The sequence below is a fragment of the Fusarium oxysporum genome, chromosome 5 (assembly GCF_000149955.1).
Source record: "Fusarium oxysporum f. sp. lycopersici 4287 chromosome 5, whole genome shotgun sequence".
NCBI lineage: Eukaryota > Fungi > Ascomycota > Sordariomycetes > Hypocreales > Nectriaceae > Fusarium > Fusarium oxysporum.
The window spans coordinates 3,839,941-3,861,994 of NC_030990.1; the positions used below are offsets into that span (position 1 = coordinate 3,839,941).

The following is a 22,054-nucleotide window of genomic DNA, read 5'->3' on the forward strand; positions in this document are numbered from 1 at the left end:
CACTTCTATCACTACCGTGGATAACCAGCGTGCCAACCGTCGCTCAAAGCGCGTCAGATATGCCGAGGAGGCTCCTGATCTTCCCGACAGCACTGACTTTGTCTGCGGTACATTGGATGAGGACCGTCCTCTCGAGGAAGCTTACCTTTCATGCCTCGCAGCTCGACGAAATGAGAAGCTTCGCGTCATTCCTCAGGATATCGACCCCAGTTTCCCTGCCTCTGAGCCTGAGGAGGAAAACGAGGGCGAGATCTTCAACCCTGTTCATCACTCAAGTGACGAGGATGATGAGTTCTTCCAGGGCAAAATGGAGGATCTTCATCATGAACGTGACCGTCCTCGTCGCCGTCGCAAGAGCGAGCATGCCTCTCCCAAGCGATTCCGCTCTCCTCCCCCCAAGCGTCATCACTCACCCCCTCCCAAGGTCCGAGGCCGATCACCCAAGCCTCTGTTTGACCGTCAATCCCCTCGAAAGGCCAAGTCCCCAGCTCCTATGCGCAAGCCCATCACTACTCCTCTTGGATCTCCTCGCTGCGGCCAAGTCAACTTCAACCTGGCTGGTCGCCCTGGGCTCACTCACACCAAGTCTCTTCCACGTGGTGGTGCTATGTGCCACCAGCGAAAGCAGGCCCGACACAAGGTCAAATACGACAACGATACCCACATCCGTGGCGCTATCGATATCGTCAAGGGTCTGGAGAGTAAGCGTCAGCGACGCAAGGAGAAGTTCCATCAAAAGTACTGCAACCGCGCTCGACGTGGCCAGATCCCCGAGCGCAAGCCTGTTCCCGGACGCGGCACGGAACGCATGAGGGAACTCGGCCTTCTTATGGCTGGCAAGAAGGACCAGACCAACTACGTCCTTTCCATCTAAGCATGCTTTCAATTTAGACTGCGAGACACGTTACGACGAAGATGATACATCTTACACGATTTAACTTGATGACTCAAATGTCCTTTCTTCTTACACCTTCTCGGCTAGGTCTCCGAGATTGTTTTACTGTATATACTGATAATGGACCCTGGATGCTCGCAATGCTCGAGATTTCCTGTACATACTTTTTCTATTTTTTCTTTGTCATACTGCATAAAGCGGACGGACAACGCTCGCTACTGGCGGAAAGGAGCTTATTTTGAACTGCTTGGATACCCGATACAGCATTTGGTATTACTGGGTTACATGCTCGGCGTTGGATGAGAGGCTATCATGACATAAATGCATTTAGCGGAATATCAATCACGACAATGATTCTCTGCCATATATTGTTCGCTTTCTGTGATATAAAGTAATTAGATGGATGGAACTACTCGCAGTTATTCAATTGGGCTGGTAAGTGTTGTAGGTCTCGTTGACCATTGGGGTGGTCTTCAACTGGTCACTTTAGTGTAAGTGAGTCCTAGAGATGGGCTTCGATTCACCACAATTTGGCAATGGAACTGTGAATGCTCCTATAGTAAAGGACAAGTTGACATAATTCTTATACGTTCCTAGATATACAAATTTTAGCCACGGTTCTTGCTCCCTTTGCCTTGTGCCAGCTGACCTGCAGCTCGGAATTCGATGGACGGAACTGTACGGCGTGACATGCACGATGATATGTGCCTTACAATTCAGGCACCACTTCAGCGTCCCTTTCTTGCCAGCTTTTGGTTCAAGGCAACGCCTCCAAACAATCCACCACCAGCTACATTCCACGACGCCAACGATAACGACGACTCTTTTTCTCCAGTGCAAGATAATAAAACCACGCTTTTTATTTCAACCTAATACTCAACTTTAATACACACACACAACATGTGGATTGTCAACTGGTGTATGTATTCACTTACGATTAAACAACTGGTAACTTGAATGGGCTGACACGTGCTGCGTATAGTCTATGATGTGCTGTCCTCCTTGGGACTGCTCAACAAGCACGCAAAGCTGCTCTTCTTGGGTCTCGACAATGCCGGAAAGACTACTCTGCTTCACATGCTGAAGGTGCGTCGACACAATGCTGTTGGATTGTTGGAAGGATGGTTGTCAGCTGGGATACTTGTTACCAGCGGTGGCGGTTTTGGGGATATATGACTAACGATGGATTTACAGAACGACCGTGTCGCTATCCTCCAGCCCACTCTTCACCCCAGTAAGATTCTCCTTGAAAGCATTAGCGATTCGTTTATACTGAGACATCGCAGCATCTGAGGAGCTTGCCATCGGCAACGTTCGATTCACCACCTTTGATCTCGGCGGTCACCAGCAGGGTACGTAAATACACCACCTATTCAACCCCGCAAATGTATCTAACAACGTTTTATAGCACGACGTATCTGGCGCGACTACTTCCCCGAGGTCAACGGCGTTGTCTTCCTTGTCGACGCCAAGGACCACGAGCGATTCGGTGAAGCCAAGGCCGAGCTCGACGCCCTCCTGTCCATGGAGGAGCTCTCCAAGGTTCCCTTTGTCATTCTCGGCAACAAGATCGACCATCCCGATGCTATCTCTGAGGACGAGATGCGACACCAGCTCGGCCTTTACCAGACAACCGGCAAGGGCAAGGTCCCTCTCGAGGGTATTCGACCTATCGAGCTCTTCATGTGCTCAGTGGTTATGCGACAAGGCTACGGCGAAGGTATACGCTGGTTGTCGCAGTACGTATAAAGGAGTAGGGAAGATGAGATGAGATTGGAAGAAGTGAGGCAGTGAGCTAGAGAGGTATACCTAACGTCGAGTCCTTTTGGGGAGAGGTAGAGAGGACAAGTGATTTCCAGTGTTTATGAGACTCAGAATTCTCCCTTAGGCGAACATTGGTCCTGCAATTCTACTACATTTACTTGCTACAAAATCTAACCGAGCCTCATGTTGGGAACACTCCTGAAGATGGAAAAATCAGACCCCTGGTGTTTATGTGCTAGGGTGCTTACAGGGGGCGGCTGGAAGCTCATGAACGGCATTATTGTGCCTAGGCATCGTCGGGACACATATCATGATGCATGATGCGGCTAGTTTAACCGTAGCTAAAAGAGAAGGTGGCAAGAATTAGAGAGAGATTATGCGTATTACATCTCATGATTAGCGCTCGTGGGCTCATTCTGTCGCTGTCGGTGGTGATACCAGGTGTTCGATAGAGGCCTCGGTTCGCCAAGATGGACTGGTATGGATCCCCGGAATATGTACCTCTGTACCGTTTCCCCAACGGAATCTACGTCATGTTACTAGAATCATCACAAGGCAACCCAACAGAGCTTCGCATCATAGTAATCAATTTCTCCCTTAACCCACTGCAACATCTCACGATTCCGAGAAATCTGACTTATTTCTCTCTTCTGTCAGCAATGGGTTAGAGATTACGGCGTAAAATCGATCGCAATGTCTTCCTCGTCGTATTCCTCACTACTGCCTCGTGATCCAGTCTATGGATTTCCACCGGAATCTTTCGACCCTTCCCTTCTTCCTGATGTCGACACTGAATTCGTCAATGCGCAAGACTTGGAGGCCTTTGAGAAGGCGCTCCAGGCTCCTGATCCGCTTCAGAGTCCGACCGATGAAAACGGCGCTCGGTCGCCACGCAGCCCGAGTTCCTTCAGTGTGACAAAGAGGCCTTCGCAGGTCGAGTCTGGCCTTGCGGATGATGTCGCTGCTGTCGCCGCCGCCGCAGACGCTGCGTCTGGAGATCTTCCTGTTCCCCCGACACCGAGTCAAGGGACCTTTATCACAGCGCAGAACGATTGGGCGCCTGTTAACGAGAAGATCTATAGCCGTCGCCGTGGTTCGAAGCGAAGCAAGAGAAAGCGCAGGGGTGGAAAAGGGGCTGTTGAAGGTCTTCTAGGGACCCGCACCAAGGACGAGACCCGAGAGGGATATCTATACCAACTTTCAAAGTGGCCTTTGCTTTTCTTCGTGTTTGCATGGCTGGGTGGACTTGCCGTTGCCTATCTCTCGACAAGACTATACATCTGGGTGTACGAGCATTTCTTCACATGGCGCGGCCAGCGAGAAAGACTCCGAAGAAATTTGCGAAATGCCTCGAAGTATGAGGACTGGGTAAGTGCCGCAAAGGAGCTCGATAACTACCTTGGTCGACAAACATGGAGGGAAGAGAACGATTTCGCATACTACGATTCCAAGACTGTTCGAAGAGTTTGGGAGCAGATGAAGAAGACAAGACTGCGCGCTGAAGAGCAAGAAAGCAAGGGCGAGAAGGGTGATGGAGGTAAAGCGGTGGATGAGCTGAAGACCTTGATTGAAGCTTGCGTCAAGAATAATTTTGTTGGCGTTGAGAACGCGAGGCTGTACAGCCAAACGTACTACGGAACCAAGAATCTGGTACAAAATTTCCTCGATGAAGGCGAGTCCCCAATGTCCCAGCTAGGCACGAAGATTCTAACCTGAAGCAGAGGAGAAGTGCATCAAATTTCTGATAAACACCAAGCAGCTCGAAATGGAGCAGAAGCGAGTTCTATTCAAACACGTCTATGCGAACTACGGAAGAACAGCTCTCTGTCTCTCCGGAGGCGCAGCCTTTGCCTACTATCACATTGGCGTTGTCCGAGCTTTGCTCGATGCGGATCTGCTACCAGATGTCATTACAGGCACCAGTGGTGGTGCTTTAGTAGCTGCTTTGGTGGCCACTCGAACGAATGATGAGCTTAAGCAACTTCTTGTGCCAGCACTTTCTGAGCGAATCAACGCCTGCCGCGAACCCTTTACAGTCTGGATTCCTCGATGGTGGAAGACTGGAGCTCGATTTGACTCCGTTGACTGGGCGCGACGATGCGGCTGGTGGACACATGGCTCCTTGACATTCCGAGAAGCTTATGAACGAACAGGTCGCATTCTCAATGTTACCTGTGTGCCAGCTGACCCCCATTCGCCGACGATTCTTTGCAACTACCTCACAAGCCCCGATTGTGTTATCTGGTCGGCGGTATTGGCATCGGCCGCTGTACCCGGAATTATTAACCCTGTCGTTCTCATGATGAAGACTCGAGACGGTTCTCTAGCCCCCCCAAAAAAAACCTCAGACGAAAAAAAAGGGCTTGTGAAGCAATAGCAACGATCGTAATATTACAGAAACGCCACAGATGACAATTGTCAGCCAAGTCAACCCACATATCAACCTTTTCTTTTTCTCTTCTCGAGGCTCAGTTGGTCACCCAGTCACACATCGCAAGGGGCGTGGATGGCGAGGCGGCTACCTGATGTCTGCGTTTGAGCACTATCTCAAACTGGACATGAATAAGTGGCTCAAGTTTATCCGCCATGCCGAGTTGTTGCCCCGGCCTCTTGGTCAAGACTGGAGTCAGCTTTGGCTTCAACAATTCAGCGGCACTATTACGATTTGGCCAAAGTCGAGAATTTCAGACTTCTGGCGCATTCTGTCGGACCCTGATCCCCATCGGCTATCCCGTATGATTCACGAAGGAAAGCAAAGTGCTTTCCCCAAGCTCAAGTTTATTGAGAACAGACTCAAGATTGAGCGACTGGTTGAACGCGGACGCTCTGATTCAAGACCATGGGTGCGTAGGGGCAGCATTCAAACTATTCTCAGCGAAGAGGATATCAGAAACATTCTGGCGGAGGAGATGGGCAATGGTGCAACTACAGAGGACGAGACCGATGTGGAAGATCTCAGTGGTCTTGGTCTTGGTATGACTACCGTCGACGATAACACTCTTTACGAGGAGCCCGAAGAGAAGAGTGACTCGGAGGGTAGCAGTTGATCTGAGTATCGTGTCAGATGGATGGAAGTGGATATAATACGAGCAGCATGTCTCTAGCCTAGAAGCATAGTTCTAAGGTTGCTTTATAAGTTTGGGTTTGAAAATTGGATTTGGATTTGGATTCGGAGGAACAAGTATATCATTATAAGCGTCTTTAATATACATCAAGCGTTTCATTTGTTAAATTATGGCCAGTTGGTCTCGTTCCTATTTAAGTAATAGAATTCACTTGCTCCGTTCTGAGTCGGTAACTTTGAAGCATAAGGTACCTTAGTCGGGCTCGAAATAGAGTTGGGGTTGGCGCTAGAAGGTCATAGATTGCAGGGCTGAGTGTACTAAGAAACAGTGGCTGTCCTTTCTAAAATTGTTCCTCTGTGCTGAAACTGAGAACACGGTGGCGCGTACGGCAAGGAGCCATTCAGTGCAGGCGGCAAGTGGGGAGTGACAGATAATCCGATCACCGGCAGCCGTCAACCCGCCCGCTTCCTACTCCAGACGAAGGTCGACCATGGGAAATGCGCTGCGTGGCCGTAACTAAACGACAACACCAGCACTTTTCTTTAACTTTACCTTCTCACCCAACAAGCACAATATTATCTGCCAGTAAAATACACTCTTTTGGGGCAGAGAACTTGTTCTTCATTTTGTAAAGAGATATCTCTTTATTTTATTAGAGCGCTTTTGTGTGTCTTTGTTTCTATCTTCTATACATTGATCGCCTTGAGTTGTGGGCTACGTTTCCCCTCGAGCTTGCTTTGAGAGTAGCCCTGGGGCTCTCTTCAAACCGTCAAGATGAGTTCCGACTACTCTTATGACGAGCAGGTAAGAACGGCATTGTCTCTATGCTTCGACACCAGCTAACTCGAATTAATAGGGCCAATTCTTCCCCTTCTTTATCCTGACTCTCACCGGCATCGTCACTGTTCCCCTTACCTACACACTCCTTCGCCCGAACCGCGACCAAGATGCGCTTGCGCCACGGATCAAGACCAACTACAAGTCAGAGCATGCGGCTACTGTCGAGTCGCTCAAGTCAGCACAGAAGCGTAGCCAATGGAGGGTCAAGCGGGTTATCTTTGTGATAATCGGCTGGGCCCTCATGGCTGGCATGGCCTACCTGATTATGGTCACCCAGCGAACTGTCCCCAAGCTTTGGAACCCTTACGATATTCTAGGTATCTCGGAGGTAAGCTTCGCGACGGCTATATCGTGCTGAAATGACATTGCTGACACAATCGCTGCTAGTCTCTCAATGAGAAGCAAATCAAGTCGCACTACAAGCGACTCTCCCTCAAGTTCCATCCCGATAAGGTTCGACCTGACCCAGCCAAGAACGAGACTGTTGAATCCCTCAACGACTTCTACGTCGAACTCACCAAGGCCTATCAAGCGCTCACCGACGAAGACGTGCGCAACAACTACATCCAATATGGCCACCCCGATGGAAAACAGAGCTTTAGCATGGGAATTGCTCTTCCCCAGTTTATGGTCTCCGATGGTAACGGCAAGTATGTCGTTCTTCTGTACACTATGCTTCTTGGAGTTCTTCTGCCCTGGCTCGTTGGATCATGGTGGTATGGCACCAAGAGAATGTCCAAGGAAGGTGTCCTGATGGAGAGCGCCAACAACCTGTTCCGACAATACGACGACGAAATCGAGGAGGGCGGCATCATCACTGCTCTCAGCGCTGGCAAGGAGTTCGAGGAGATTCTGAAGGGCGACAAGGGCGAATCTGGTCTTTCCAAGATCGAGTCCCGAATTACAGCTGAAAGCGAGGTCGGGCCCACTGCTTCTGGCATGTCGCTCAAGGACAAGGAGGCTCTCGAGGATCTTGACAACGGCGTTCGACGAAAGGCCCTCGCCCTTCTCTGGGCTTACCTTGGCCGTGTTGAGCTCGACGACCCTGCTCTGACCAAGGCCAAGTTCCAGGTTGGCCCTATCGCCCGCGCCCTCAACCAGTCCTTCAACGCTATCACTCTCGCCTACGGAAACATTGGTCCTATTGCCAACTCGTTCTACACCAGCCAGAACCTGATCCAAGCTGTTGCACCCCACGCCTCTCCTCTTCTCCAGCTTCCCCACATCACTCCCGAGATCGCTCGTGCTATCGAAGGTGACTCCAAAACACACATGCCTGTCCACCGATTTATGGATCGACCAGACGCACAGCGCAGACAGCTTGCTGTTGGAAAGGGCCTCCTGACTGAGGAGCAATACCAGACCGCGATTGGTGTCGCTAAGCAGATTCCCTTCTTCCGTGTATCTAGGGCTTTCTTCAAGGTTACTGGAGAGCGCTTTATTATCCCTTCGTCACTGGTTTCTCTTGTCATCAAGGGCCGCTTCATTCCTCCTGGTACTGAGAACATTCCTCCTGTCAACGAGCTGGATCTCGAGGACATTGACCCGGCTGAGGACGATATCGAGGCTATCAACGGACGCAAGAAGAAGACTATCAAGGGCCCTGACGGCAAGCTTATTCCTATCGAGGAGGAGTCAATCCTGCCCCCTCTGACGCACGCACCTTACTATGCCCGTGATCACTCTCCTCAATGGCACGCTTTCCTTAGCGACTCTAAGCAAGGCAAGATGGCTGTTCCTCCTTTCCACTTCGCCAAGTTTGATCAGCCTATTATCGATGATGAGGGCAAGCCTACTTTCAACATGCAGACTCTCAAGGCTCAATTCGCCGCACCTCCTCAAGCTGGTCACTACACCTTTGTTTTGCACGTTATCTGCGACTCCTATGTCGGCTTCGATACCAAGATGGAAGTTACATTGGTTGTCGAGGAAGCAAGCAAGGCAGCGGAGATGCAAGCTGAGGACGAGATCAGTGAGCCTGAAGAGGGTAAGTCTCAACTGCAAAACAAATCATTGAATGTTCCTGCTAACAACTTTTCAGATTCTCTCGCTGGACAGATGCACGTTCTCAAGACTGGTCAGACTCCCAAGACCCGTAGAAGGGATTCTGACGACTCTGAGGATGAGAGTGGAACAGATGAGGAGGAGGATGACACCAGCGCAACAAATACCGATACTGAGGACGAGTCATAACGGCCTACCAGTCTCTCTTTGTGGATATTAAAAAGTACTGTAATCACTAAATCATGAGCGAAACCCCTCTTAGGAGCATGATGTGTGTATACGGAAGCGACATCATCCTTGTGTATGTATGTATTAGGAAGGGAGGGAGTCTGGAGGAAGATGACAAACACTTTAAAGCTTGGGCATTTGTTTCTATCTAGAAACAAGTTGGGAGTTTAGGGGTTTCTTTAAGGCACACACTCAGTATATAACTCTTTCTTGTTGTGCTTATTCTCATTCAACTTCAAATTATTTCCACAGCCGGCTTGTTTCGTTCAAGCACCAAGACACATTTTCCAGTTTCCATCTCAGCCTCCAGTGAGCAAAAAGCCCGTATTGGACCAACCATCATATAATATAACAAGCGCCCGAATTACCATTCTCTTTCCCCTTTGAAACAGTGCCTGTGAGGCAACGTTCTTGTTTCCATACATTATGTACGCCTATTGTATCGCTTCTTTCAGATTCTCTCAGGACCTTTCGGGATATAGACTATGCGTAGTATATAGGGTTCCAAAGACGCAGGACCAGCTTTCGTCTTGCTTGTGCATAACTTTCGAACAGTGAGGTCGCTTCTTAACATACTCTTACACCACAGACTTCGACACCCTTGCCCTCAATATGAGCGGGACGACCAAAGTACAGGATCGACAATTCACGGATGAACAAGGCATCGGTATCACTCCAGACGTCGAGGCCCATGTTTTCCACAGCGTGGCTATCTACGCGGATAGCATCGGCATCGTCAGGTTCGAGGTCAGAGTCTGATGGGCGAAGTGGTGCTCTTTCGCCCGAAGCTTGCGACAGGCCCTCGTCATCATCATCATGGTCAGTATATGGCTCGTCTTGGCTGTCAGCTAGATCAGCTAACACTGATAGTATTTTGTGTGGTGAGACGGGGGAAATAAAGCGATGATAGCAAGCTCAAACCGGGCTTCGCCAGAACCATCAGGGGCACGATTGCTGGCATTGAGAGACCCAAGTGAGTCTGATAATTGTCCAGAGCGAGAACCTGGTCGTGGCATAGTCATAGAGGGTCCAAAATCGGCGAGCAGGGAAGCATCATGAGCTGCCTCGTCTTGCTGTTCCTGACGCAATTGTTCACCAGCGCTGGCCCACCACATGTAACCATTGTAGGCAAAAGCTGCCCATGTCAGGGGTTCGACGACCTTTTCCACTGCGTCGTCTCGTGGATCACGGACTATGTGACTCGACTGGGTAGAAAATCTACGCGCAGAGCGCTCCTCTTCAGGAGACTCTGGGACCGCGCTAGGGACCTGGCTAGCAGCTGCAAGACGGGCAAGGCCGTTCTTTAGAGTGGTAAAACGACGAAGATCTCGCTGGGTCGCCTTGATAGGCTGTCCGCGAGGGCATTCGACCACGGGCCAGACTCGCTCTGTAGCATTAGAGGAGTAGTCGGGAGGCAAAGTGACGAGCATATCCCATAGTGTGTCCTTCATAGCGAGAATGCTGTCGGTGGTGCACGCAATCCAACCAGAGCCTGATTCGTCATCTATCGCATCTTCATCATTGCGGGGCCTCTTAGAGGCCTCAAAGTCGTCCATGAGGAAAGGTATATCATGAACACCAATAGAGAAAAGCGGTCTTAACCGCTGCGTTGAAGCTGATCCTGGAAGTATATCTGTGACAGATAGAGGAATATTGGAAAGAACAGAGAGGTTATATACTAGGAATATTAATAAAAAGCTACTAGCTGAAGGGATATGACATACCAAAATCACAAACTTCATGGACTGGTGCATGACATGATATTAGAATACGCTTCCGCAGTAAAGCAGCGCGATGTATAGGAAAGATGAGCGGACCAAACTTGTCCAGAAGGCTAGTCAAACTCCAGGCAGGGTGATATGGTGAGAGCTTGTTGCCAGGCGGTATTAGAGAGGCACCGTCGGAAGCTGATCGGTTGCGGCTGTGGGTTTTGCGGGGGAAAGGTGATGAGTTGAGAGACGGAGAGCTCACGGGGGTCTCTCCTGAGAGTCGACGATTGCCATTTCCAGACTTTTCGCGATTGGCAAGCCAATATTCCTCGAGTATGCTTGTGTTTTTGCGATCCTCGGCCAGTTTCCTGTTCAACACGTCAGCCAAGTCCATTGCGCATGGGGTAGATTGCGTACGCAGCCATCTCCTTCAGTCCTTCAGCATGCCTCCAAGCGCGCCCCAAACGACCATAGCTCAGGGGAACTAGAACTCCGACGGCAAACATTCTCGCGTTTCGTGCCTCCTCCTCATCGCAGGGCATGTTAACAAAGGCACTGAGTCCGGCATGGGCGCTGTCGTGAACGAAGTAGATGAGATCTTCGGAGACTGTGTGTAACCCGGAAGGAAGAGATTTGTATTCGACAAGACCTTCGAGGTCGATACCAGGAGCATTTTGTTTCCAGAGAATTGTATATCCGGCCTTGACGTCGAAGTGGATGAGGAAGAGAGCATCGATAGGAGGACGATCGAGAGGTTGGTTCGAAGGCATGCGGACGGAAAGAGACGGTTGTCCTCGGCGGGAGGAAGCCATGGCGATTGATTATCGAGATGCGCGCATCATATGCCGGCTGGGTGCTTGCAAAGGCGCAGGCAGACTGCGCTTAAATTGAGTTTAAGAGGGGAGAGCAGAGCCAAGAGAGGAGATAGGCGAGCCAGCAAGCAAGCAAGCAAGTGACAAGCGAATTGAAGCGAGTTTCGAAAGTCGAGCCAGAGATTGTTACGGCTTGGACGGGGCTGTAATAGAGTAGCCGAGGCAGAAATGAGAAGCCAGCGATTGTTGCAATGGGATGAAAGATTCCAAGGAGAACGAAAGAATGAATGGTGATGATAGATCGTGGTGGAGTTGAGTTTGGGCCTGGCTTACAGCGGTTACATTAGGTGCCTACCTACCTGAACTAGCTCGACACCTTAGCTCCAGGTAGCTATCGCAACCCCGGTAGAGTGTCCGATAGGGCCCACGTGATACAGGCATGACAATGCCGAGTATGTTCAAGTTGATTTGCATCTTTAGTATAAGATTCTACATTGACAGGGTACATAACTGTACTATTATAGAAAGAAAGCGTTTTCTGTAAGTTTCATGTCTCAGACTCAGATGGTACTGTACTACACGGAAGGAAGCCAAGAAGAGTGTGGTTGGACAATCCCGTGATCAAAGCCAAAAGACAGCTATTTTGTGTCTCTATATAATGGATCTACTTTGCATTGCTAGAGTGACCGCTTGAAACCGAGAGGAGGTGTTACTTGACCATTAACTGTGGAACAAGTATTCGAATGAACAAGTCTGGTTGTTCGAGGCTGCCACATACTCTATATGGAGCTGACATATTGCTCCATGTAGTTCAATTCTATCAAGTACGCCAGAGGTTCAAACACTTCAGAGCACTTGAAAAGACGACAATAGCTAAAAAGCTGACTCTTCTTAAAGTAGAGATATTGTGAAGACAGTGATGCAACATTGAAATGACTCTAGGTTGACTGAGAGCAACAATCAACTTGTTCTTATACTCGACTGGATCACTCCAATCGGTATAGAACATGGCCTCGGGGTTTCAGGGACGCGAGGCTCTGAGAGCCCACCAAGTTCATCTTAAAAATTATCATAGTATATGCTCCAACCTATTGAATATTTTTGTCACATAGGATCGGAGTCTTTAGAGGATATCTTACGATATCTAAGATGAACTTTGGTACTTTACGGCATCATCTGAACCTCAATAGTAGATATGCTAGGTGTTATATATGGCAGTGTTCGATACAATACAATTCGAATCAACTGTCAAGGCATAAAGAAGAGAAGAGAAGAGTTCTACAAGGTGTTTTCATTCTATCATTTAATTCTTTGCATGGTGTGAGTTATGGATATACCTATCCCCAACTATTATTGTCCCAACCGGATATAATATAGCACCAAACAAACCGCTGAGTCAGGCAGGATCCATGTCATGTCATCTGTTCCTCATCCTCGGTGCCGACTTTCACAAGCCATAAAAACGAACACCCTGTACCTGCCTGTGACATCACCCAACCAATGACAACCTCCCAATCAAAGACGTTCCCGTCCCGTGTCAACGGCTGTTGTAGAGCATGGAACTAATCAACAACTCAGTTGCTCCTTGGAAGTGAATGTGATCTGACTATGTCTGTACATTAATCCCTCATCCTCTAAGGTATATAGTATACTTTCTTGACTGACTGAATTAGTGACTTATTCAGTGTCTGGTCCAAGACATGGAAAGAGAAAGAAAAAAAAGACCCCGCCATCCATCGCTAGAGAATTGACACTTTTATTGAACCCACTCAACAAACCAACCCCCGCCAAACCCATACAATCCACCAGATCCATCCAATATCCATATCCATATCCACATCCATCCATAACCCAGCTGACCTCCTCCTACTTTGTAGTCTTTAACCTATAAACTCTACTTCTCCTCTGCTGGTGTCTCACTTTGTCTCATCACCTGTCTTTCCCCCCCTCCCTCCCTCCTCCTCAACCAAAGACAGCAGAATCTGTCGTCGCCCATCATGTCCATCTCCAATATCCTCCTCTACTTCCTCCTCGGCTACGCCGCCCTCACAATCTTCTTCTACGCCATGTCCCTCGTCGTTCCAAAAGCCGCCTTCGCCGCCCGCGGTCTCGCTTCCTACATCTCTCTCCTCGCCGTCGCAGCCTACGGAGTCCTCGCCTCCATCTTCCTCACCATCGTCGGGAAGCAGCAGATCGCGCAATGGGCTGTCGGCCGCTGTTTTCACCACGTTATGCGCTACACCACTGGCGTTGAGTTCGTCGTTGAGGACCCCGATAATGTCCTCGGTACTACGCGCCCGGCTATCTTTATCGGAAACCACCAGACAGAACTCGATGTTCTCATGCTCGGAATCGTGTTTCCCAAGTACTGCAGTGTTACTGCTAAGGCTTCGCTGAAGAAGGTGCCTTTCCTCGGCTGGTTCATGTCGTTGAGCGGTTCCATTTTCATCGATCGCAAGAACAGCAAGGATGCCCGCGAGGCTATGAAGGGCGCTGCTAGTGAGATTCAGTCCAAGCGACAGAGTGTCTACATGTTCCCCGAGGGTACTCGAAGTTACGCCAAGGAGCCCATGCTGTTGCCTTTCAAGAAGGGTGCTTTCCACCTTGCTGTCCAGGCCGGTGTGCCCATTGTGCCCTGCGTTGTCGCAAACTATAGCCATATCATGCACCCCAAGACTCTCACCTTCAAATCTGGAAAGATCCCCGTCAAGGGTGCGTATAACTACTCTGTTCACCTGTCCAAATATCTAACTGTATGTAGTTCTCAAGCCGATTCCCACCAAGAACTTGACCGCCGCCGACGTTGACGAGCTTACCCGTACAACGCGCGAACTCATGCTCAACGAACTCATCACTCTCACAGCAAAGGCCCGCGGCCAGCCCATGGCTGTGCCCACTTCACTTGACTCAACAACTGGCAAGAGCTCAGCCGTCGACACAAATGGCTCGGCGCATTAAGCGCACCTTATCAAACAAAAAGAAATTATTGAGGGGGAGGAGGAGGAGGAGGAGGAGGGAGAAGACTGGGTAGGATAGGGATAAGGAGTTTGCCATACGGGGAGTCACGTCGGATGCAAAGACTTGAGGCAGCCTTTTGATACCCCCATAGACGCATGCATGAGGCGGCTTGTGCTCGTTAGGTTTACGGGCTTGAGCTCAGCCCAACTGTTTTTGTTTAACTGTTTCTGCTTTTCGTTACTGGAGCTTGCTTGCTGGCGGATTTGCGCTTGTTTGTTTTACCTAGGTTCATAAGGCGGGCTCACAAGATGTTTTCAGAATTTAGTCGCATGACGGAATGAATAGACGTATATACATTATATATGCGGATGTCGATCACTTCCTCCTAGTGTCACGGGAACTCACATGCATACAGATCTGTATGTAACTTGCACACTTTTCGTGTTTCATTCAGTATCATCTATCATCATCTACACGCCAAAACCGGAGGATCAGAAACGAGATTCAACGCCAGGCCCGACCTGCCTTATATCTCGCCATGCTCCGAGACCGACCAATTACAAAGAAATATCGCTACACTAAAAACCACACAAGAAATCGATGAAGCCCAGCTTTTGGATATAGCAAATGCGCCGACAAGCTTACTCTCTAAGCGCCTGCAGTGCTTGCGTCAGTGATACGACCCTCAGGCTTCGGCCCCGTCTCGGTGTTCCCATAGCAGCCGAGCTAGTATGTGTTGCTGTAGGGCTCAAGTCATCTCGCCAGAAACGGAAGACACGCTTCAGATCCCGAGGAATACCTTCCAATACGACTGTTGAGATGGGTACAAAAGGACGGTCCTCCATGCCCGCGGCAAGGATGGCATATTCTTGAGCAAAGTCGAGAGCGTTGCGGAAAGACGAGTATTGCGACTGAGCACGGGCGCCAACAATGATGTACATCTCAAAAAATGCGTCAAGAACATATATGTGCTCGGGAGAGAGGTCATGCTGGTTGAAGGGAGCGATCTCAAAAACCTGGTGCTTATTAGTACGTTGACAGCTTGAGCCAATGTGAATCAACATACCTGTTGCCGTGTGTCTGCATCTGAGCAGAAGAGTCTGCTGCAGTACTTGGCATAGTTGGGCTTGAGTCTCCAATGATCAGCCGAGTGAGGCTTAGATCCGCTTTCAAAAAGTTTCCAAAAAGACTCAGACTCATCGCCATCGTCGGCCTCGATTAATTCTCCAGTGAGTGTAAGCTCAATTGCGATGAGCTTCGCCGCACTCAGCTCTGTTACATCGCATCCTCGTCCCTTCCAGATATAGGCCTTACCCTGACTGGTGAGAATATAGACGAATCCTGCGCAGAGACTCGATGGGCTGAAATCACACTCATCGAAAGCGACCTGGCCCTGATAGCGCCGGCCGCAGAGCATGTTGGGTGCCAGTGAGTCGTACTTGTTGCTTGAGCCGCGTCTAATCAGGACAACTCCACCAAGAGCTTGCAAGAACTCCGTTGTCTCCTTGCCTTGCTGCATCTTGACAAGCTTACCGCCCAATGCCTTGGCTTCCTTCTGGACGAAAAGAAGAGCATCGTCAGCAGCCGACTCAGGAACCTGGTCACCAACCCAGAAATAGATCTCCAGGCGCTTCCAGCCAGCCTCATTTGTGAAGCTGTGGGGAGCAATGTACATCTCTCGCTCAAACAACGTGCGCTCGTTGTGAGCCGAAACAGGTGTCTTCTTGCCCTCTGCAGATATTTGGAACACCTGGAAGCTGAGACTCTGGATCTTCAGGGGGCCCGTTGGTGGTCGGTTTGCAAGAAGCTCTGCAGCATCTACCTTGTACTCAGACCTTGAAGGCTTTGGCCCAAAGAAGTCTGTCAATAGACTAGCAACATCGCTGCCCTGGCTGGGGGTCTTTGGTGGTGCGGTTGAAGCTGTTTGCTGAGGCTTGGGGGTCTGCGGGGCTTGAGGAGTCTGGGGTTCCTTAGTAGGGGGTGTTGGCAAGGGACGGGTAGCCGCTCGAGATGGAGTCTTGTTGATTTGTAGAGGAGAAGATCGTCCGGGGTCAGGAAGGGGGCGAGGAGAAGCTCTTGGTGGTGTCTGTACTCCTGAGGCCTCTGTTCTGTCCCACGAGGGCTTCGCTGCCAGAGGTGGGGGTTGAGCAGCACCGCCAAACATGGCCCTCGCATTCTTTACAGAGACAACGGGGTCACTATCAACCTTTGTTGGGGATGAGGGCTCAGGCTCAGGCAGTGGCCTTTGGAACATCTTAACAGGAGACCGAGAGCCTGTTCGCTGATGCGTCAGACGAATTGGCTCCTTGGCAGGTTCTGACGTGCTGTTTGATGATGGGCGGTCCATGAATCGAGACATGCGGTTGTTGTCAAGTTTCTTAGGTGAGCCAGGCTGTGAAGCGGCGTCACCAGTCTTCTGGATCCTTAGTGGTGAGGGATAATCACTTGGGAGGAATTCACTCTTGGGAGTCTGTCTGGAAGAGAACGAGGATGCTTGCTCATCACGAGTCTGGAATCGTCGAGGTTCATCCTCTTGAGGCTTGATAGGCGTGGGTTTTGTGGGTGTAGGCTTTCCTCGTATGGCAGCCTTGGCAGCAACTTGTTGTTGAATAGAAAGGGGGGCAGTAGTTGATTCCTCCACCTTCTGGGGAGGTGTCTGTTCTGCTGGCTTCTCCTTGACAAGTTCAACGGGTTTCGGTGTAGCAGGCTTGGGCTTTTCTTGGCCAGGTTTTGGTTCAGCTGCTGATGCTGCAGAGGCGGCTTTAGGGGCAGCTGAAGTCGGGGCCTTTCTTCTGGGGCCTCGTGCTCGACCCTTAGTCATATGTGTCAGCTGCGGGCCCGGAGCAGAAGTTTCTGTAACTGTTTCGGTGGAAGCTCCCTTTGAATCAGACTCGTCCGAGGACTTTCCCCCGTTGGCAGCCATGGGTGGCGGTCCTCGTGCAAGCATACCGGCGAGGGCTGGGTTGAACCGTCCAGCGAGCTTACCTCCTACACGTCCTTGTAGTCTAGCAGGTGAGCTCGTTTCTTTGTGCAGGCCTGGCAAGGCCCACGGTTCCTCCGGCTTCGCGCTAGATTCGGTAACTACTCGCTTTAGACCCTCGTCAGCGGGTTCTGGGGCGGATTCAGGAGCGGGCTTGGGCGAAGAAGGGGTCTGGCTGGGTATCCTCTTCGGGCCTGGTGTCGGCTTGGGCGAACTTGGCTTACTCGGTGTGGGTGGTGACTTTAGTTCAGCCATGGACTTTCTCTTCGCCATCTCAGCCCTTCTGGCAAGGCCCTCTGGCAGTGGCGAATCGTTCGTGGGAGTATTGCTCCTTGAGATGCCCTTACCCTCGACCTGAGCTTTCTTAAAGTCATCCTTCTTCTTCAGAATAGCCTCCTTGAATTCATCCACTCTCTCCGTCTTCTTTGGACCACCTGTCTGGCTGAGGGAAGCTTTGCCCTTAAGAATGTTATCTTTCAGCTCATCAGGAGCCACATAGTTCTGTGTCTTGGTTCTGCGAAGAGTGCCGAAGACGTTCTTGAATTCAGGTTCTTGGGTCTTTGGCGCTTCTGACCCTGTTGGCCGATGCCTCAATGAGCTGCGGAAATCCTTCTTTGGGGGTGACTCAGGCTTAGGTTTGGGCACAGGCGCAAATGGTTTTACTTCTCTGGGGCTTATGACCGGCTCATCCTTGGCAGGTCCCGATGCCTTCTTCTCCTCTTCGGTGAGTTCAGGGTCCGGGACTGGCTCAGGATCAGTAACATGTTCGGCTTCAACCTTGGCAGCCTTGTCCTCAGTTGGAGTTCCAGGCTCGAGCTTAGGGGCACTCTTAGAAATGCTCAAACCGGCACCGTGGTTGTAGGGTCGGTTACCACCGGGGGGAGGAGAGTAGATACCGCCAAGGCCAGTGGTGTTGATCTTTGTAGCGGTTCCCATAGGCGTAGACCTCATAAGTCCTCCGATACTAACTTGGTGCTTATGAGAAATAGACCCTGGGCGAGGCCGTGTTGTTCCTTCAGCGCCGGGAACACCTCCCTTGTTCTTGTTCAGCTCTGCCATCCAAGCTGGCTGCGATGAACTCGACTTGTGGTGAGTCTTAGGTGACTCAGGTGGCTTATTCAAAGCACTCTCAAGCCAACTTGACTTTGTAGGACTCCACCTTCGAGGATCCATAGTCTTGGAAGGGCTGGTAGGAATTGGTGCTCCCTCCATGGCAGTCTCAATTGTAGGGGCTTTTGGTGTAACCTCGTTATCAGACTCTCCATGGCGAGATGTTGGCCGGCTCGAGTTTGGCGTTGTTGATTCAGGTCGCCCCTTGCTCTGGGGTCGCGCATTTGCAGATAGACCGCCGCCTTGGTTCGACTGGATCGAATTGGCGCGGTTCAGACCAGGAGGGCTCGTAACGCTCCATCGCTTAACACTATCCGACCTCTTCATCATGGCACTCTGAACAAATCCGCCCATACCCTTGGTGGGCGAGTTGGATCGCGAGTTGGATCGAGTAGGAGATACACGCCCTGACATGCTTCCGAAGCGGTCTCCCACAGACTTATCCTCACCGGCGTCAAAGGCTGGAGGATTCAGCGTTGGAGGACTTGCCAAACTCATCTTAGTAGGAGTAGCAGGTTCCTTAGCAGGCTCCTTGACGGGCTCCTCAGCCGGTGGGCTTGGTTTTGGTTGTTCAGTTGTCATGCCTGGTAATTGCGCCTTGACAGAAGCCATGTCCAAACGATCAGTATCCTCGACTTGGTTCTTTCGGTAAGCAGCTGAGTTAGCCCCACGGTCAGCTGTTTGGCGAAACCATGAAGGGTCTTTGGATCCGAGGGCATGAGCAATCTGGTCCTTCGAGAAAGTCTGCTCAGTGGCTGAAGCTGGAGCTGGGGAAGACTCCTGCGACCCAATGAACGACCGCTGGGTCGCATTTTGGGTTGCGAGCATGCTCAACGGGCGGGCAGAGCCGCTGCGGGAGTTAGGTCGCCGCTGCCATGATAATGTAGAGTAACGGGCGGGTGTAGTCGCGGGCTTGATATCGACATCAACAGGAGACTCATTCTCCTTGGTCGGAGAGGAGCTGACATCCATTGGAGCTTCGGGCTTTGCTTCAGGCTCAGATGATGGCGAGGCGGCGTCGTCCTTGGACAAACCGGGGGAGTCGAGCCTCAATGCCTCGGATAGGTGAACGCTATGACGACTCGAACGTGGTGAGGGAGTGTTTGCAGGGGAGGACTTTTGTGGTGAGATTGATCGTGCACGTTCTGTCATTGGTGATTGTGGTTAGCAAGAGGACACCATCGGTGATTATGTGATTTCAGCATCAATGCATCCCAAAGCCAAGACAAAACCATGAGTAAGCCAGTAAAATAAGAATACAACAACGGAAAGTAAACAACGGGTGTACGACGGAGGATGTTGCCCTGGAAATTGAAAGAGGGAACGCCAACAATGCAAGCAACAAAGCCTCTCGGGCGGGAGTCAAGCTGCAAGCAACACTAGACGCCCAAGCTCTCTCTTTTTTCTCTGTTTTTTTGTTCTTTTCTCACCTTCACGACGAGCTTGTCTTTCTCGCTTGGCAGCCAAATATTCTTCAAGCTCACGAGCTCTCGTTTCGTCTTCTTCGATCTGTTGACCACGCAGGCGCTCGACCTGCTCGAGAAATTGGGAGACTTCGTCGGACATGGCTCTGGGGCCTTTGGGACATGACACGGAAGGGGGTGGATGTTTTAGAAGAAAGACGGCGCGGCGTGGGCCCTTGGCTTTTTTGGATAGCACAGTAAGCGCGAGCAGGAAAATACACAATGCAATCCTACGCACAAGGTTGCAGTAGGTGTTATAGACTGTTTCTGCTATCTCCCAAGAGCCTAACGTAGCCTTGAGATGTGGTGCTGATGGGAGGTTGATAATGGGTCACTCGACTGGGATGGGATCATGTCTGTTAGCTGCAGTGGAAATTTCACATGGCGCTTCTGCGACCTTATTGGTTCATGACCGTCCCCAGGTGTGTCTGTCTCTAAAACCCGCTATGAGAGGGGGCCGCTGTAGCGCCCATGCAACCCGAAGTCTCAGGGGCAATCGCTCCCGCTCGCTAGGGAGGGACTGCTTGACAGATTCCGGCCCAAATGCGGCCATCAACGGACGGGATTGTCTTTAATCTTGGTGCATATCAGAGCTCGATCTCATGCAAATTATGCATGAACCTCGTCTCATTACTTGCATGATGCAGAATCGGAACGATGAAGATTCAATTGATATCATAGGCAACCTAGCTCAGCCTCACTCAACTCACATGTTTGTGTTCCATGCGCTATAAACAAAAGACCAATACAAAACGTCATCCTTTGTTTACTTTCAACTTTTCCCCACGGGCGATCCACTACAATAACAAACCCAAACCATGGCTTGAATCCGTTAAACCTTGTCACATCTTGGTTCGTGTACGAAGTGAGCAGTACGTATCTTGCTCTTCTTATGCCTCAGACCACGCAAGCAGGTTATCTCAGATTTCTCGATCGACAATACGACCTTGTAAGGTTAGCACAAGCTGCACGCGGCACTTGTTGATGCTCTCCCGCTCCCCTGCGCTTCGCTAGACGAGGCCTGTACAGATTGCGTGCTGTAGAGTTTTGCGGGACGTTTTACGTTGCCCGGCGTAACGAGTTTATTATATCGGGTTTCAACGTTTTAGCTAGCTGACTTTCTTATGCATATCCGCGCTATACGGCTGGTTGCTTCCAAGTCTCGCGGCTATCCACACCTTGTGGTTTGTTTGTTGCTTTTGCAAAAGGACATCCTGTTGTGAGGCCAACAGGAACCATTTGGTTGAGCCAGTCTCGTTTAGTAGAGGAACAGTCGCTTCTTTGCATCCTCCACCACCCACGATAGTCCTTCTTCAAGGTTGGTTCCAGTCATGGCACTGCATGGCAGGATGTGCCATCGATGTGTCCGTATCGATTCCAGTTGTAATTCCTAAGTATTATGGTGAGCTTGGTCATATTAACATGGCATGGCGTGACGTGAACATACTGAGAGAATCTCTTCTTCCGTCATACATCCCTCAACATCTGTTTTGTTGGCAAAAACAAGCAGACTTGCCCCTGCAAGACGCTGTACCACTTGTCAGTGACCATGCGACCGTTGCCGTGTCATAGCACGCACCTCTTCTAAGAGTAAACCTTGAAGCTCGTCTCTGCAGTCTTGAATGCGTAAACGGTCTGTTGCGTCAACAACCCAGATCAAAGCATCTGTCTTTTCAAAATAGTTTCTCCAGTATGAGCGCAACGTTTTCTGCCCACCCACGTCCCCTGAGGGTGTCAGCTCATCTCATAGAGTCGGCATATTGAGGTCACACACAGATGTTTAATTTGTACCTGTAAGGCCTGTCAGCGGTGTTATATGACGAATGAAGTCCTTCTTACCCCTCGTAGTCAATTGTCTTGATGATGAAACCTAATGTTGGGCTTACGGTGTTGACATCCTCTCCCATAACCTTCTTGACGATTGTGGTCTTTCCAGCATTATCCAGTCCGCTATGAAGAGTTAGTCAAAATCTTTAATGAAGCAGGTCGTGGTCAAATACTCACAGCATCAGGATTCGCATTTCTTTGTCCTTGAGCCGGGCTTTTCGCAGGATTGACAACATTTTGATTCACGAGTCGTGTATTGAATTAACTCGATAGTAGGACAAGCAAATCACTCCAACTTAGTTCTTAGGCAGTTTTGTCGGTTATTTGGCCTTTAAAGGATTTCTTTCTTCATCACCGAACTATGAAGGTCGTTGAATTCAGTTGCCTGCGGCTCTCATG

General features: G+C 50.3%; 8 protein-coding genes across 10 annotated transcripts in view; 5 read left to right on the top strand and 3 right to left on the bottom strand.

Moving 5' to 3' along the window:
* The window catches only part of FOXG_18283 (uncharacterized protein), a gene marked incomplete at its 5' end in the record, with an annotated part of 2,770 nt that extends 1,516 nt beyond the window's left edge, over window positions 1–1,254 (top strand). The window contains one exon of the mRNA XM_018398346.1: window positions 29–1,254. Coding sequence (XP_018235785.1) covers window positions 29–874 — 846 coding nt within the window. The 3' untranslated portion in view covers window positions 875–1,254. The remainder of the gene's footprint in view (window positions 1–28) is intronic.
* Window positions 1,255–1,795: 541 nt separating this feature from the next.
* Window positions 1,796–2,644, top strand: FOXG_02298 (small COPII coat GTPase; the record flags this gene model as incomplete). The annotated part of the gene is made up of 5 exons (XM_018379696.1): window positions 1,796–1,814; window positions 1,878–1,981; window positions 2,090–2,129; window positions 2,182–2,247; window positions 2,304–2,644. The coding sequence occupies 5 exons, from the start codon at window positions 1,796–1,798 to the stop codon at window positions 2,642–2,644; spliced, it is 570 nt and encodes a 189-aa protein (XP_018235786.1).
* A 708-nt stretch (window positions 2,645–3,352) lies between these two features.
* Window positions 3,353–5,706, top strand: FOXG_02299 (lipid particle protein; the record flags this gene model as incomplete). Its single annotated transcript, XM_018379697.1, has 3 exons — window positions 3,353–4,309; window positions 4,419–4,977; window positions 5,057–5,706. The coding sequence occupies 3 exons, from the start codon at window positions 3,353–3,355 to the stop codon at window positions 5,704–5,706; spliced, it is 2,166 nt and encodes a 721-aa protein (XP_018235787.1).
* Window positions 5,707–6,175: 469 nt separating this feature from the next.
* On the top strand, window positions 6,176–8,757 carry FOXG_02300 (translocation protein SEC63; the record flags this gene model as incomplete). Its single annotated transcript, XM_018379698.1, has 4 exons — window positions 6,176–6,528; window positions 6,581–6,892; window positions 6,952–8,551; window positions 8,606–8,757. The coding sequence occupies exons 1-4, from the start codon at window positions 6,499–6,501 to the stop codon at window positions 8,755–8,757; spliced, it is 2,094 nt and encodes a 697-aa protein (XP_018235788.1). The 5' UTR covers window positions 6,176–6,498.
* Window positions 8,758–8,888: 131 nt separating this feature from the next.
* FOXG_02301 (uncharacterized protein) lies at window positions 8,889–11,671 on the bottom strand. The gene is made up of 3 exons (XM_018379699.1): window positions 10,923–11,671; window positions 10,521–10,873; window positions 8,889–10,474 (listed from the first exon to the last, which is right to left on the bottom strand). Exons 1-3 carry the CDS (start codon window positions 11,315–11,317, stop codon window positions 9,654–9,656), a joined length of 1,569 nt encoding a protein of 522 aa, XP_018235789.1. The 5' UTR covers window positions 11,318–11,671; the 3' UTR covers window positions 8,889–9,653.
* A 1,155-nt stretch (window positions 11,672–12,826) lies between these two features.
* On the top strand, window positions 12,827–14,719 carry FOXG_02302 (1-acyl-sn-glycerol-3-phosphate acyltransferase). Of its 2 annotated transcripts, XM_018379701.1 has the most exons (3): window positions 12,827–12,931; window positions 12,991–14,029; window positions 14,079–14,719. In XM_018379701.1, exons 2-3 carry the CDS (start codon window positions 13,315–13,317, stop codon window positions 14,273–14,275), a joined length of 912 nt encoding a protein of 303 aa, XP_018235791.1. In that variant the 5' UTR covers window positions 12,827–12,931; window positions 12,991–13,314; the 3' UTR covers window positions 14,276–14,719. The 2 variants fall into 2 exon arrangements, with proteins under 2 accessions (XP_018235791.1, XP_018235790.1); XM_018379700.1 differs by having other exon boundaries at window positions 12,835–14,029; window positions 14,079–14,709.
* Window positions 14,648–20,181, bottom strand: FOXG_02303 (uncharacterized protein). 2 transcript variants are annotated; one of them, XM_018379702.1, is made up of 3 exons: window positions 19,796–20,181; window positions 15,342–19,510; window positions 14,648–15,291 (listed from the first exon to the last, which is right to left on the bottom strand). In XM_018379702.1, exons 1-3 carry the CDS (start codon window positions 19,929–19,931, stop codon window positions 14,917–14,919), a joined length of 4,680 nt encoding a protein of 1,559 aa, XP_018235792.1. In that variant the 5' UTR covers window positions 19,932–20,181; the 3' UTR covers window positions 14,648–14,916. The 2 variants fall into 2 exon arrangements, with proteins under 2 accessions (XP_018235792.1, XP_018235793.1); XM_018379703.1 differs by having other exon boundaries at window positions 15,342–20,173.
* A 648-nt stretch (window positions 20,182–20,829) lies between these two features.
* On the bottom strand, window positions 20,830–22,022 carry FOXG_02304 (ADP-ribosylation factor-like 2). The gene is made up of 6 exons (XM_018379704.1): window positions 21,833–22,022; window positions 21,668–21,778; window positions 21,603–21,619; window positions 21,408–21,553; window positions 21,276–21,356; window positions 20,830–21,218 (listed from the first exon to the last, which is right to left on the bottom strand). The coding sequence occupies exons 1-6, from the start codon at window positions 21,889–21,891 to the stop codon at window positions 21,087–21,089; spliced, it is 546 nt and encodes a 181-aa protein (XP_018235794.1). The 5' UTR covers window positions 21,892–22,022; the 3' UTR covers window positions 20,830–21,086.
* Between the last annotated feature and the right edge of the window lie 32 nt (window positions 22,023–22,054).